Genomic DNA, 13,173 nt, shown 5'->3' with positions numbered 1-13,173 from the left:
TGCCACCATACATTATATGAACATTTACTATATCAAATCTTCAAATCTTATAGTTATTTTGGTACAGTATGTGATAAGAATCATATTTTACATACTCTCATGCATATGTTTTTAAATTTTTTTATTGCGATTTTTATAGCATAATGCTTCAAAAGCCTTGGGTATTCATATGCATTTTACAAATGTAATTGTAACACCTTTTAACAAAATCTGGTGAAGCATATCAAAACATATATGATTGATAACATCGGTATTCTTTTAAGGCTGTATTTTTCATGTGAAGATATAATCTCATTCCTAAAGACAGATACTGTGCAGTATGCAAATTACCAAAAACTAAATACCAGGTTGCTAAAGCTGTTTAGAAGTGAAAACATCTAATATCCCTTAATGACATGGTATGTGGTCAATTAATACAGTTACCATATATGTCTATTATGCCAAACTGGCAATGTGGGATATATGGACCATATAATTTGGCTCACCTGTAATGTAACATGTGGTCTGCCTGTTGTCCTCTGACACATCTGCATCCCTCGTGCTCAGTGCAGTAATGACTTGACCAGGCTGGCTGTTTTCAACCACAGCTCCTTTGTAGACGTCTTCGGTAAACTGCGGAGGGTTATCATTCTCGTCAGTGATGGTAACTTCCACCAGAGCTGAGGAGGACAGCTTCACCTTCCCACCATGGTCTGTGGCAACCACATAGAACCTGTAGAGCCCCCTCGACTCGCAGTCAGTTTCTTTCAAGGAGGTGATCCACCCGCTCTCGCTGTCGATGGTGAACACCTCGCTGACATCGTCAGTTTCGGGTTCCAGCCTGTATGTCACCTCTCCGTTGGTTTCAGTGTCGGGGTCGTTGGCAGTGACTTGAATGACGGTGGTTCCCGCGGGCATGTTCTCCACCAGAAAGGCCTTGTAGGGGTTAGCTTCAAACACAGGTTGGTTGTCATTAACATCTTGAACTTGGATACTCACAGACACCAGGGAAGCTATGTCAGTGCCATTATGGTTGCAGTGGGCCATCACATCAATTTGATACCACTTGGTCTTCTCATGGTCAATGTTCTTCTGGATCAGTAGAGCTCCACTTTCTTTGTCCAGGGCAAAGACCCTCTCTTTGTTGCTTTCCACAGTGTTCCCTTCCACCAAGCTGTAAATTACTGGCTCATTAGCATCAGCCCTCACTGACCCTATCTCTGAGCCAGTGGGGAGATCTTCAGCTGCTGAGAATGTATACAAAGGCTCCGAGAACCGTGGCAGAGGAACCTCTGAAGGGACAACCTGGACTTGAACTGGCACGCTGGTGTTATAATGAGGAGATCCCCCGTCTCGAGCTTTCACCTTGAAATTAAAGATCTTGTTTTCTAGACCGACAAGACTTTCCTTGATAGTAACTACCCCGGTGAAAGGATTGATTTCAATAACCTCTTCCGTAACTTCCTCTGCTTCATCAACAAAGTAAGTGACATCTGCATTTGTGCCTTCATCTGCATCGTAAGCCATTATCTGAATGACTGGGGAGCCCTTGCTTACATTTGACTGAATGGAGACATGATACTCTGAGGCTTTAAACTGGGGTGCGTTGTCATTCTCATCAGTCAGTATAATTTTAACAGTGCAAAAAGCTACTTTCCCACCTCCATCCTTTGCCATAACCTTAATTGCAATGACCCTCTCTGTAGGATTTTCCCTGTCCAGTGCGTAAGATGTCACTATCTGACCTTTGCTGTCTATTGAAAACTTTTCTTCAGCAAGCATGTTGATGATTGTGTAATCAACACTGCCATAAGGCCCAGCATCGGGGTCTATGGCAGCAAGCCTAATAACTTGGGTCCCCACCTCAGCATTCTCAGCCAACTCAGCCTCATATATACTTTGGTCAAAGTATGGACTGTGCTTGTTAGCAGTCATCATGTCTATGTTTACCGGAGCAGATTTCTTAAACACCCCATCTGAAACAGAGACTGTGAGGTTGTAGAAAGGATCCAGGCTTCTCTTGCACACATTGGAAAATGAAATTATTCCAGAGGTCTTATTTATGGCAAAATGCCTGTCGTCATTACCGGAAAATATAACGTACTCGAGGTTGTTGGCATCTACAGCATCTGCATCTGAGGCCTGGACCTTGATGACAATTTGGCCACATGTAGCCAATTCACTGAGTGTAGCTTCGTACTGAGGCTGGGTGAATTCGGGAGGGTTATCATTCACATCAGAAACATTCACAATAACCAAAGCTTCACTGGTCATTGGAGGCACACCGTTATCCAAGGCTTTGACTTTCAAATGGAACTGGTGGGTGGTCTCATAATCCAGCTCCTGTGTTGTCACAATCTGACCGCTAACAGCATCTATATCAAAGAATTCCGAGCTGTTTATTTCATAAGTAACAGCTTTATTTCTTCCGGAGTCTTTATCTGAAGCGTGTACCTGTAAGACTGAAGTTCCAATAGGCGATCCTTCAACTACTTCAGCAGTGTAGACCATCTTCTGAAACAGTGGAGGGTTATCATTGATATCTTCTACTTCGATCTCTACTGTGGCATCTGAGAAGGTTCCCGTCATGGCATCTGTAGCCCTTACTGTCAAGATATGCTGGGTCTGAGTCTCATAGTCCAAGAAGTCTGTGACACTGAGGACGCCACTCTTAAAGTCTATGTTAAAGGTTCTTGATGCGTTTTCTTCGACCAGATTGTAGATCACTCGGAACCCTTCTGGATTCCTTGCCTGGATGTGCAAAAGTGTTGTGTAAGGTGAGATATTTTCGGGTACTTTCAAATCATAATGAAGACTCTGGAATATTGGATTAGACTTGTTCCGCACAGTTATAACAAGCTCTGCCTCAGAGATCAGTGGGGGTTCACCTTTATCTGTGGCTATCACTGTAAGCTCATATGCATTCAAGGTCTCAAAGTCAAATGGCCTCCTAAGGGATACATCCCCAAGGTAAGGGTCAATCCTGAAGAATGCAAAGTCATCAGCTAGCGAATAAACAACTGCCTTATTGTTCCCTAGGTCTTTGTCGACTGCTGTGACTTGGAAAAGTACGTCACCTGGTTCTGCATCATCCTGGACAGCCATGGAGTAAGGTAAATTCACAAATTCTGGTGCGTTGTCATTGATGTCCTCTATGTATACTTTCACATGGGTGTGTGCTACTCTTGGGGGTCTTCTGGTGTCCCTCACTTGAACAACCACGTCATACAAATCTTTCTGCTCCCTGTCAAATGGAATTCCTGTTGTCTGTAGAACTCCAGAAGTCTGGACTATCCAGAACCTACCAGCTGGGTTTAATACTGAGTAAAACAAGGGTTCATTCAGATAATTCCCTGATGCTCTGACTACAGCTAAAGTTTGAATCTCTGTGCTGTTCTCCAAAACAGAGGTTGTGTAGGCTTTTTGTTCAAACCCAAGACCGCTTGCTGTGATATCAGTGAAATTAATCTTAACAAAGGCTGTGTCTTTGTACAAGCCATCAGAAGCCTTGACCGTCAGCTGATAGTTTGGTCTGAGGTTGGAAGCGTTGTTTATTGAGACAAGGCCAGTGGTAGGATTTATTTTGAAGGCACTGAGCAGATTGCCTCCATTGATACTGTAAGTCACATCTGAATCAACATCTACTGCTGTTACTTTTACAACTTCCATTCCGAAGAAAGCGGGTAGATGGACAGATGATTCATAAAGGTGTTCTGCAAATTTGGGAGGACAGTCGTTAACATTAAGGACATGGATGGTGACCCGCGTCGGTTTGTCTGCATACAGTGAGGGTGTCCCAGAATCATGAACTTGCACAGTGAAATGAAACACTGGAATCACTTCAAAGTCAAGACTGGTTGCAGTAGCAAGGGTCCCCATGCTGGGTTCTATTCTAAAATACTTTTGTGCCTCTGGTTCAAGGATCTTATAGACCAGCAGAGCATTAGATTCCTTGTCTGCATCAGTAGCTTTAATGACCAGAGGCATGTTTTTCTTATCCATCACCATGCTGTTTAAGTGAACGGACTCAGTGATTTGACCTGTAAACTCAGACTGGAGGAAAACAGGTGCGTTATCATTCTCATCAATAATGTACACAAAAACAACAGCCTCTGCAAAGGATCCTGCAAGGTTGGCCGCTCTTATATGGAGCCGATAAGAAAAGACATTCTCAAAATCCAGAGGTTTTTGGACAGTGATCACACCGGAATAGTAGTTGACCTGAAAAGTCCCATTGGGGTTTCCGTCTTTAATTTCGTAACTGACTGTTGTAGGGCTGGTGGCTGAGAGCATGATAACGGGTGATCCAACATTGGCGGCTTCACTAATTTCTGCAAAATATTCCCTCACTGAGAACTTGGGAGGCGTGTAGTCAGAGAGTTTAACCTGAATGTTAACAGTGGTGAGGTCACTAAGTTGAGGAAACCCCTGGTCGGTTGCCTTCACTGTAAGGTGGTAACGTTCTTGTGAGAGTTGATCTAGTAGTTTAGCTACAGTTATTTTTCCAGACTCTGGGTCAATGCTGAAAGCACTCTCTGTATTTCCTGCAATAGAAAAAAAACAAAGTCATTTTAAATTAGTAATTGTGACCCAATATGTTAATATCAAGCAACACAAAGTATCGGTTCTCTTAATCATTAAACTCTACATGTCATAATCACTAAACCTAATCCTGTCTTTGTATATCTCCCTCTAATTCCTCTGCAGGCTACACTCCACTCTGAACACAACAGGTATGCACATATTCTGTCTACTCAGTGGAAAAGGAATTGTCACGCCATCTGTTAAATATCCTTCAAACGGTAAGGTTGCATTTCACAAATAGAAAATTAATCAAAAGAGAAAAAAGTAAGCAAGTAAGGATGTACAAGTTAAATTGAGTGAATGGAATAGATGAAAGCCAGATTGGATTTCTTTTGATGCAAGAGACAGCAATCCAGACTTCTGCTTTACAGAAGTAAGTCACTCAGTGATTGCATGCAATCTTTTCAAAAAAGGGCTACCACAGCATATCTTACCATTTAAATAACTTGATAACTCCCCAAAGGCATGGCGTGCCAATTCATTTTTCTTCTGTGTTAATGTTTTCATTTCTGTGGTTTAATTTAAAGTCTAATTCACTGATGGAATGGTTTGAGCATACATGAATGTGTTGTGTTTGGGATTGAAGTTTTGCGAGTATTTGCAAAGGGCTGTCCCTTTACTGTTAGTGGCACAGATTATCCGGTCTGCTTGACCTCTTTGCTAAATGATCTGTCTTACCTGAGTGAAAAGTGTAGATCATGTCTGCATTGTTTCCTTTGTCCTTATCCATAGCCGTAACTTGTACAACTTCTGTACCAATGGCAGCTAAATTGAGCACACTCCTTTCATACCGGGAGCTCATGAAGCTGGGAGGGTGGTCGTTGCAGTCTTCCACGTACACAATAACCTTCACAAAGTTCCTTTTAACAGGGACCTCCTGGTCTCTCACCTGGAGAAAAAAAAAGAAAAGTGGTCATGCTAAGAGCCCTTTCCACCTCTTCCCTAAATAAAACAAAACACAAGCTTAGAAAAATAATACAGAGACAGCAAAACGTATTCGGAAAACAATTGCTTAACAGAAAAATGCCAATAGAGGCCATTTAAATGATGACTTTCTGGCCTTAAAGGAAGTGGGAAGACCATTGGTTTTAAATATGAGATACTGCGTTCAATTCTTTTTTTTTTTCCTGTTTGCATTGACTAGCCATACCTTTTAGAAGTTTAATATACATTTATTTGTATACCTCATTACTGGTACACCACTGTAATCTTTCTCACACTCATCTGAAAAGCTTATTGGAATGAGAGGGAGCTGAAGTTCCATTATAACAGACTGAATACTGTATTGCTGTAATTTGAAGTGAGTAATTATAACCCCCTTGTCTTTAATTTAACCTCAATAACAAATCTTAATTATAAATGCTCATGAATACCAAAGCTGTCTCCTCGCTAGGCTTCCCATTAAAACGACTTTGTGCTGAAAAAGGAACCTACCATCACGATAAGAGTGTGAACAGACAGGGTCTCATAGTCCAGTGTTGCTGTGGTAACCAGGGTTCCACTGCTGGGATTCAGTTGAAAGTGCTTGAGGCTGGCTGGGTCCACACTGCTGTGTATGGTGTAGACCAGCCTGTTGCTCCCATCCGCATCTGTCGCAATCACCTGTAGGATCTCCTTCCAAGCGGGCGTGTCTTCCGGAACCCGCACCTCGTATTGGCTCTCAAGGAACTGGGGGCGGTGCTCATTGATGTCCACTACACGAATATACGCCTGCCAACACAAAGATAACGTGGGTTTCTGCTACTGAAACCTTTCTAAAGGACACAGTGCAGTGCAGATGGACAGCAGTGCATTTTTTATTGTGATTGTGCACACATAGGGAGCTACTTCATCAGATAATATGTGAATAAACTCCTGATCAATTGGTAAAACAACCTGAGGAGCTTTGACACAAACATTGCATACACAATAGCACACAATTACTAGTGGGATTTGCAAAAGCTGCACTCATTTTTGTATTGAGAAAGATACCTTTCTTTAAGAACTGTGGCGGTATGCTCTATATTCCATTTTACAATATGAAGCAGATCTTTGTCTTACTGTGGTAGGTTACCTGGGTTTCAATAGTTTTGGTTCCATCTGTAGCTCTCACAGTCAGATTGTAGTTTGACCTCCTTCCTGCATTCAGGGGTCTGGCAATAACAATGCTCCCGCTGTTTTTCTCAATGTCAAACTCCTGCTCGCTGTCACCACCTACAAAAAGAGGAGGCTGGTTAAAGCTGCATCCCTTATTGCCGTTCTCACACCTCGCCGTGTCTCCACGGAGACCAGCCACACACAGGTATCTCACATGTCCCTTCTGTCTCTGTCAGCATCGTTGAGTCCTGATGCCGTTTTCCCATCATGCTTTGTGAAGGTTGATTAAATTGCGTGACATATTGTGACTTTTCTGTGAAAGAAATCTCCCACAGATAAAACGTCAAAACATATTTGTTGAGTGCTTTCTGTTTCAAAGCTTTTTTAAAGCTTTTAAAAATTTCGAAAAAAGCGAAATATATATTATATATAATATATATAAGTACATATCTATATATATATATACACACACACACACACACACACACACACACACACACACACACACACACACACACACACACACACACACACACACAGAACCAGCGTCATGGTGACGAAAACACGGATCTATCCGCTGATAATTCTGAGGCAGAGCTAAACCAGGGATGAGATCATTTATAGTGTCTCAATCAAGAGCACAATGCATTCAACTCTCATTGAGACATAGAGACCAGACAGTCTCCTAGTTGGCCAATGAGAACCAGTGTACCCAAGGGTATGGAACATAAACAGCTGGGTGCACAGACTTGGCATATGTGAAACCAGCCGAAAGGGTTATGCTTCAATGTTGGGCTCAGAATGTTTTGAAGAAACATTCGTACACGGTATACTGCTCTCTACATACCTCAAAATGCCGCCATTGCAGCTTGCCCTGGATATGTTAATAAGATTCACAAGGCCTCAGCTAAAAGACTCCCTGCTTGTTACTGAGCCACAGGAAAGCAGAATCATTTCGGGGGAGACATTTGTCTGCGCAGTAATCTGAACAGACGCTGCTCACTGTGGGGGATGATGTCACGCTTCCTCCACCAGATGGTGTTCATTAAGAGATCAGCCCCCGATGCCTTTTGCTTTCTATTTTAAAGAAGACCCCTCCTCCCCTTCTTTTCAGACAGGCAATAGAAAATTAAACTGTGATTTGTTTTTTTCTTTTCCGTAGAAATATGTAACTGGCAAAGTGTGAGTGACAAATCTGGGACACTTGACCCATATCAGAAAAACAACTTCAAATGGTAATAATAGCAGATAGATCATGAATAAATGGTTTCAATGATGAGTCTGATGTGTTCTGTTTTCTTGTAATTGACTTACACCACGTGATTGTTTTACTGTAAAAAAAAAAAATAATAATAATAAGAGCAATGTTTTCTGAGGTAAACTTTTGGAAAACAAAGCCGCCTGAATTTTCGTTCAGAAATACAGTTATTTCTTCTTACTAGGTTTGTAACTTTACAGTTTGCTTTCCTTGAAAATCATGGTGAGAGCATGTTACCCACTGTACTTATTTATCACGTTGCTTCTTAAACAGTGGATTAAGGAGTGAGAGAGATACTGAGATACAAAATGAGCAATGCCTACAATAATTAGAATTTAGACAAGCTTGGTAAAAGCAGGTTCAACCAGAACACCTAAATAACCCTTCTGCTGTTGTTTGACAAGCACTATCACATTGTTAAATGCTGAAAGAAAACAAGACCTTGCTCTCTTGTCTTTCATGACAGGACCTTTGTTTGCACCATTGGGTTGTCACTGGCTGAAATATGTTATGTTCAGCCTTCAGCAGATTCCATACATTCACCTTCACCTTCAGCCTCCCCTCCCCCGGCCTGTAAATGTCTCTGTGTGTGAAGGTGTAGAAAGAGTAGCAGTTCCTCCAAAGAACTTTACATTGTGCGTTTTCATTGCCATATCAGTTAAGCAGATTTTAGCTTGTAAAAGTTGGTTCTCTCAACTTTCAGGTCAGGTTACCTGCACTGGGAAAAGCATGCTGAAGCATGGTCCTAAGTCTTGATAGCTGTTTAACTCTCATTGATTGTTTCCACACCATTATGTACTGGCTTGACCTCTCACCTTGAAAATGTAATACCCCATGTATTAAACATTATGAGGGTATTATTTACAAAGCTTTAACTCACAAGTTCTCTCAAGAATGTAGGACAGAATCTCAAAGCTAATTACTCCAAATCTTCATTAGCACGTTTGCCTGAAATTAAAAAAAAGTCTAAAGCAAGTACGAAACAGATTACCAGTACCTAAATGTGTCTAAATTGAATGTCCAAGCTGTTTCTTTGTGGTTTGGTAACTTTATTAGATGCTTTTTTTTTTTCTTTATGTGTATCTGTTTTTTTTTCTCTGTGTTAAAAAAACTGTTTTTATATCAATTCTGTTTGATATCCATAACTCTTTTCTGGACTGTTTATAAAGAACAGTTTAGTGAGTATTAAACTAGATTGTATTCATAAAAGCAGACTTTAAATAACTCACAAGTTTAAGCTTTGTGAATAGGACCCATTGTTGCGCAGTGAAGGCTTATGTTATCGACTGCTTGTAAGTCAACAGAAGGCTTTATCATTATCTTTTCTCATCCAGTGTTTTGACAGCCATGAACGAACAAGCCTGTATGCTTAAGCATAAATATAGTTTTCTTACCTGTAATATCGAACCAGAGCAGGCTCTGTGAGATATCTGTGCTGATTATCCCCACCATGTGAGTCACAGGGTCTGTTTCCATCACAGCAAAGTTAAAATGGGGCTCATCAAAAGCCAGTGGCTCTGAGGAAGGGGCTGGCTTAGGAACCCATTCGATATGAAGCCGGGCGGTTGAGGACTTGGCTGGGCTTCCACCATCAGTGGCTTTTATCTGATTGGAGATTATTTATAAGAAATTATTTTTTTTATGGTAAAATGCAATGGCAACCAATGTCATGTAATGAATAGGAAGTCACGGTAAAGAATAATATTTTTAATGGTAAGAAGATGGTAGTTATGGCTTATGGATTTAATTACTAAAATCAACCCTACAATTAATAGAACTACCATGCAGAATGATCCAAAACATCCTTTAATGTTGTTTTTAACACATATGGTACATTCTGTAAGTGTCAATCCATACTGTAATGTATTGAATGGACACTAACTGAACAGGATAGTTCTGTACCGTTAGGATGTTGTATTCCCCGGGTGAGAAATCGCTCCTGGACCACACTGTGCCAGAGCTAGGGTGGATTGTGAATTTTGTTTTCTCGCTGTCTTCCACCAGGCTGTAGGTGATCTCAGCATTCGAACCCTGGTCCTGGTCTTGAGCGATCATCCTGTACAGCGCTTCTGGCTCCGTGACTCCATGGCGCTCTGGCAGCCTCACGGTGAAGAGCTTGTGGGTGAAGCGGGGGGTCTGATCATTCACATCCAGCACCTGGATGACAACAGTGGCAGTCGACTGCAATGGAGGCCTTCCATTGTCATCCACTACAACCTGGATAGGAACAGAAGATATTCACTGGATAGCATGGCAGTCAGTTCTACAGCTCATTGACGTGTTTTGTAAATGTTTGACCTAACAACCTATTCAAAAAAAGTTTAGAAAAGGGACAGTAACAGTTGTTGAGACCACAGGGGAATGCGAAACAAGATCCTTAGAGGACATACTCATTTAAATACAGCATTGTGGGATTTTTACTTTTAAAAGGGGACTGTTATGATATTCTTTTGCTATATAATAACATCAACTAAAATTCCTGGATTCCTTAATGACAATACTATATTAAATACTTTGGCATATTATAAAGTTTCATGTACAACAGATCTGCAATCATTTTGTAGCTCTTTATTGTATTTTACAAAGAATGTAAGATATTTTGCTGATGTGTCTGTACTTGCTCGCCTCATTTCTAAGGCTGGTCACAGAGAAAAGGCTATTCTTTCTTTCAGAGCTTTTTTTTTTTTTTGTTTGGTTAAACAAAAGCAGCCCACACCTCCAGGATGTGCTCTTCTCGCTCTTCCCGATCCAGCAGGAGTGCCGTGCTGCTGATCACACCTGTAGGGACACAAGAACAACACAAGCCCATCCGTTACGAGCACACAGGTCAACAGCCCAGGATTAATTAAGCAATAAGACGTGACAAGCAGGAACTATGGCGATGGAAGTCTACCGTGTGGGAGGCGTTCTGAGACAGAGCCAGCAGACAAAGGGCCCCCTAGTTCATTAAACTTTTTCTGGGCAAAGGAACTGATAAGGTCATACAGGATAGAGGCCAAGGCACATGGCATGCAAACCGAATAGATAACAAATAATAATAAGAATGATATTCTCACGGTCATGCAGTTACAGACACTGGTAATGATCTAATCAAAGCTTTTAATCAGAGCTCGGCTCTTTACATAAGTCATTAGTTGTATACCTGTATCTATTACTGTGCACTGATTCTGTACCAGGTTATCTTCTTTACCAGGTTGATGGGAGGTCATGCTTTTACAAAGCCTTGTTTTCTTTTATGATGGTACTTTATAGTGAACTTGTATGCAAATATTTTTCTACCTCAGTATGTTTGACAGAACAGAGACAAATGGTTCTAGAGAATTTGACTTGACACACAGTGTACAGTGTTGTGCTGTTCTTTGGTTGTTAAAGGTTTATCTAACCTACAATGAGATGTTTGAGAGATGTATCAGCATTAATTAGCAAATGTGACATTGTTTCTTGTATTTTCTCAGCTTCTTTCTAGAATCAATTTCTAGAGTTTGTCTCCAAGTGGGGATGCAGCTTTGTTCTAGAAAACATTTCTAGAATTTAACTTGGTTGACTCTACAAGAATGCAAGAGTTTGATACTACAGAATGTATTATTCTGCTAAGTATTAAACAATAAATGGTATTCTTTGCAAATTAATTAAAGGAATCTGTTTGTGAACCTCAGGGTGGATTATGGTAACTTGTCTGAGTTAATTTCATATAGCTTTTTTTTTTATTTCGACACATGAACCTATTTTTTTTTTATAAGCTTTTTCCATAACTGTTTTTGCTCTAACCGTCAACAATAACTTTCATGCCTTTCATGCAAACTTATCTCAGGGCACTTTGCTTGAGGATGTAATAGCCTTTGATATAGAATCCAGATGTCAGGTACATTTTAATCTAGATTTAAACTGAGGGAAGCTCAGGTTCTTCAAATGCCCTGGGAAAGATATTCCAAAGGCAGGGGTGTGTACCTTCAAGAATGCCTGGATACTGATGAAAATCAGATCAGTGGTAGTGAAATCAGTCCCGCATTAGCAGATCTCAAAGAACACCCAGGGCAAGCTGAACACAAGGAGCATAGACCCTGAGGAGCTATGAACCAAAATACCATTGACTGCCCTTGCAGCAAAATACTCTTATGGAACACCATTACAATAACACAGAATTGCCCTAAAGAAACCCTAGCAGAAAACACACCACATGTTGCATGCACTGCGAGATCCTTTGTAAGAGCCATTGCTATGCCATTTTACCACCAGTGCATTGAAGATCTGTTAGAGAGAGTCTTCATTATTTTGTCTTGCTCAAATGTGAATAAAAGCTGCAGTAGCCACACTACAACAGCCAGTCACTGATTATCTCTTTGAATAACCACAACAAACACCCACACACATAGCCACTGCTATGTAATTTGGTTGCAGTTCAAAACTATTCCCAACACAACTTGAAATCTGAAAACTTGATGTTTCTTTTTTTTCCACACAACTTCTTGCAAGTCTTGTTCAACAACTTTGTAAACTTCTTTTGAAACACACACACAGACACACACACACACACACACAAAGGAGGATTTCGCATCACATATTGTCTACTGCTGAGCATAACATAGTTTCAAACCGGGATGTACTTGTCTAAGAAATGTCTGAATGGTATCAGGGAAGAGTCATCGCAGTAATTATAATGAACAGTGAAGAAGATGATGATCCAGGAGAGGAGAGACGCAGTACATATTACTATAAGATGTATTCAAACTTTATTATATAAATGAAATAACTATTTATTTAATTTGACTTGTGCAGCTTCAGGAATATCACTTGGCTCTAAATGGTTTGCAAATTTGAGTTAGGCTTTATGGACAGCAGTCTAAATGGTATAAACTCTGCGCTCTCAGCACATTTTATAATCAGGTACTTGGCCCTTTTTTAACATCGCCTTATGTAACCGGAAGCTGTCACTGTACATGCTGTACTGTAGATTCTGTTAATGGTGATGTGTAGTGCAATTGTAATTTGTCTTTTCTGACACTATAGTGCTCTTAATTTCTCTGCTTAATCTTCCAGTGTTGTTCTGGGTGGAGCTGTTTAAAAAACCAAAGTCTTAAAGAAATTGTGTAGGCTCAGAGATGAACAGGTTTAGACCTGCAGTATTGCATAATGCAGCATTGATTTGGCAGGCTGAACCAGCAGCCACTGAAGTACAGGAGTGGTGGTTAGCCCTCTCTAAGTAGCCACTAAGAACTTTTTGATCTTCAGTTTCTTCAGTGATGATTGTTCTCAGACCATTTCCTTGTGGTTTCCAA

The 13,173-nt window shown here is 40.7% G+C and overlaps 1 protein-coding gene across 1 annotated transcript in view; it reads right to left on the bottom strand.

Annotated features, from left to right (window-relative positions):
- The window catches only part of LOC121296804 (protocadherin Fat 2-like), a 45,041-nt gene that overhangs the window by 20,123 nt on the left and 11,745 nt on the right, over positions 1-13,173 (bottom strand). Inside the window, exons 4-10 of the mRNA XM_041222623.1 lie at positions 10,614-10,675; positions 9,800-10,114; positions 9,292-9,502; positions 6,617-6,756; positions 5,998-6,273; positions 5,242-5,452; positions 486-4,523 (exon numbers count right to left, since the gene is read on the bottom strand). Coding sequence (XP_041078557.1) covers positions 486-4,523; positions 5,242-5,452; positions 5,998-6,273; positions 6,617-6,756; positions 9,292-9,502; positions 9,800-10,114; positions 10,614-10,675 — 5,253 coding nt within the window. The remainder of the gene's footprint in view (positions 1-485; positions 4,524-5,241; positions 5,453-5,997; positions 6,274-6,616; positions 6,757-9,291; positions 9,503-9,799; positions 10,115-10,613; positions 10,676-13,173) is intronic.

This window comes from Polyodon spathula, chromosome 22 (genome assembly GCF_017654505.1).
Source record: "Polyodon spathula isolate WHYD16114869_AA chromosome 22, ASM1765450v1, whole genome shotgun sequence".
NCBI classification, from domain to species: Eukaryota; Metazoa; Chordata; class Actinopteri; order Acipenseriformes; family Polyodontidae; genus Polyodon; species Polyodon spathula.
Note: the sequence above shows the minus strand (reverse complement) of the source record. Positions and strands in the feature narration are given on the sequence as shown.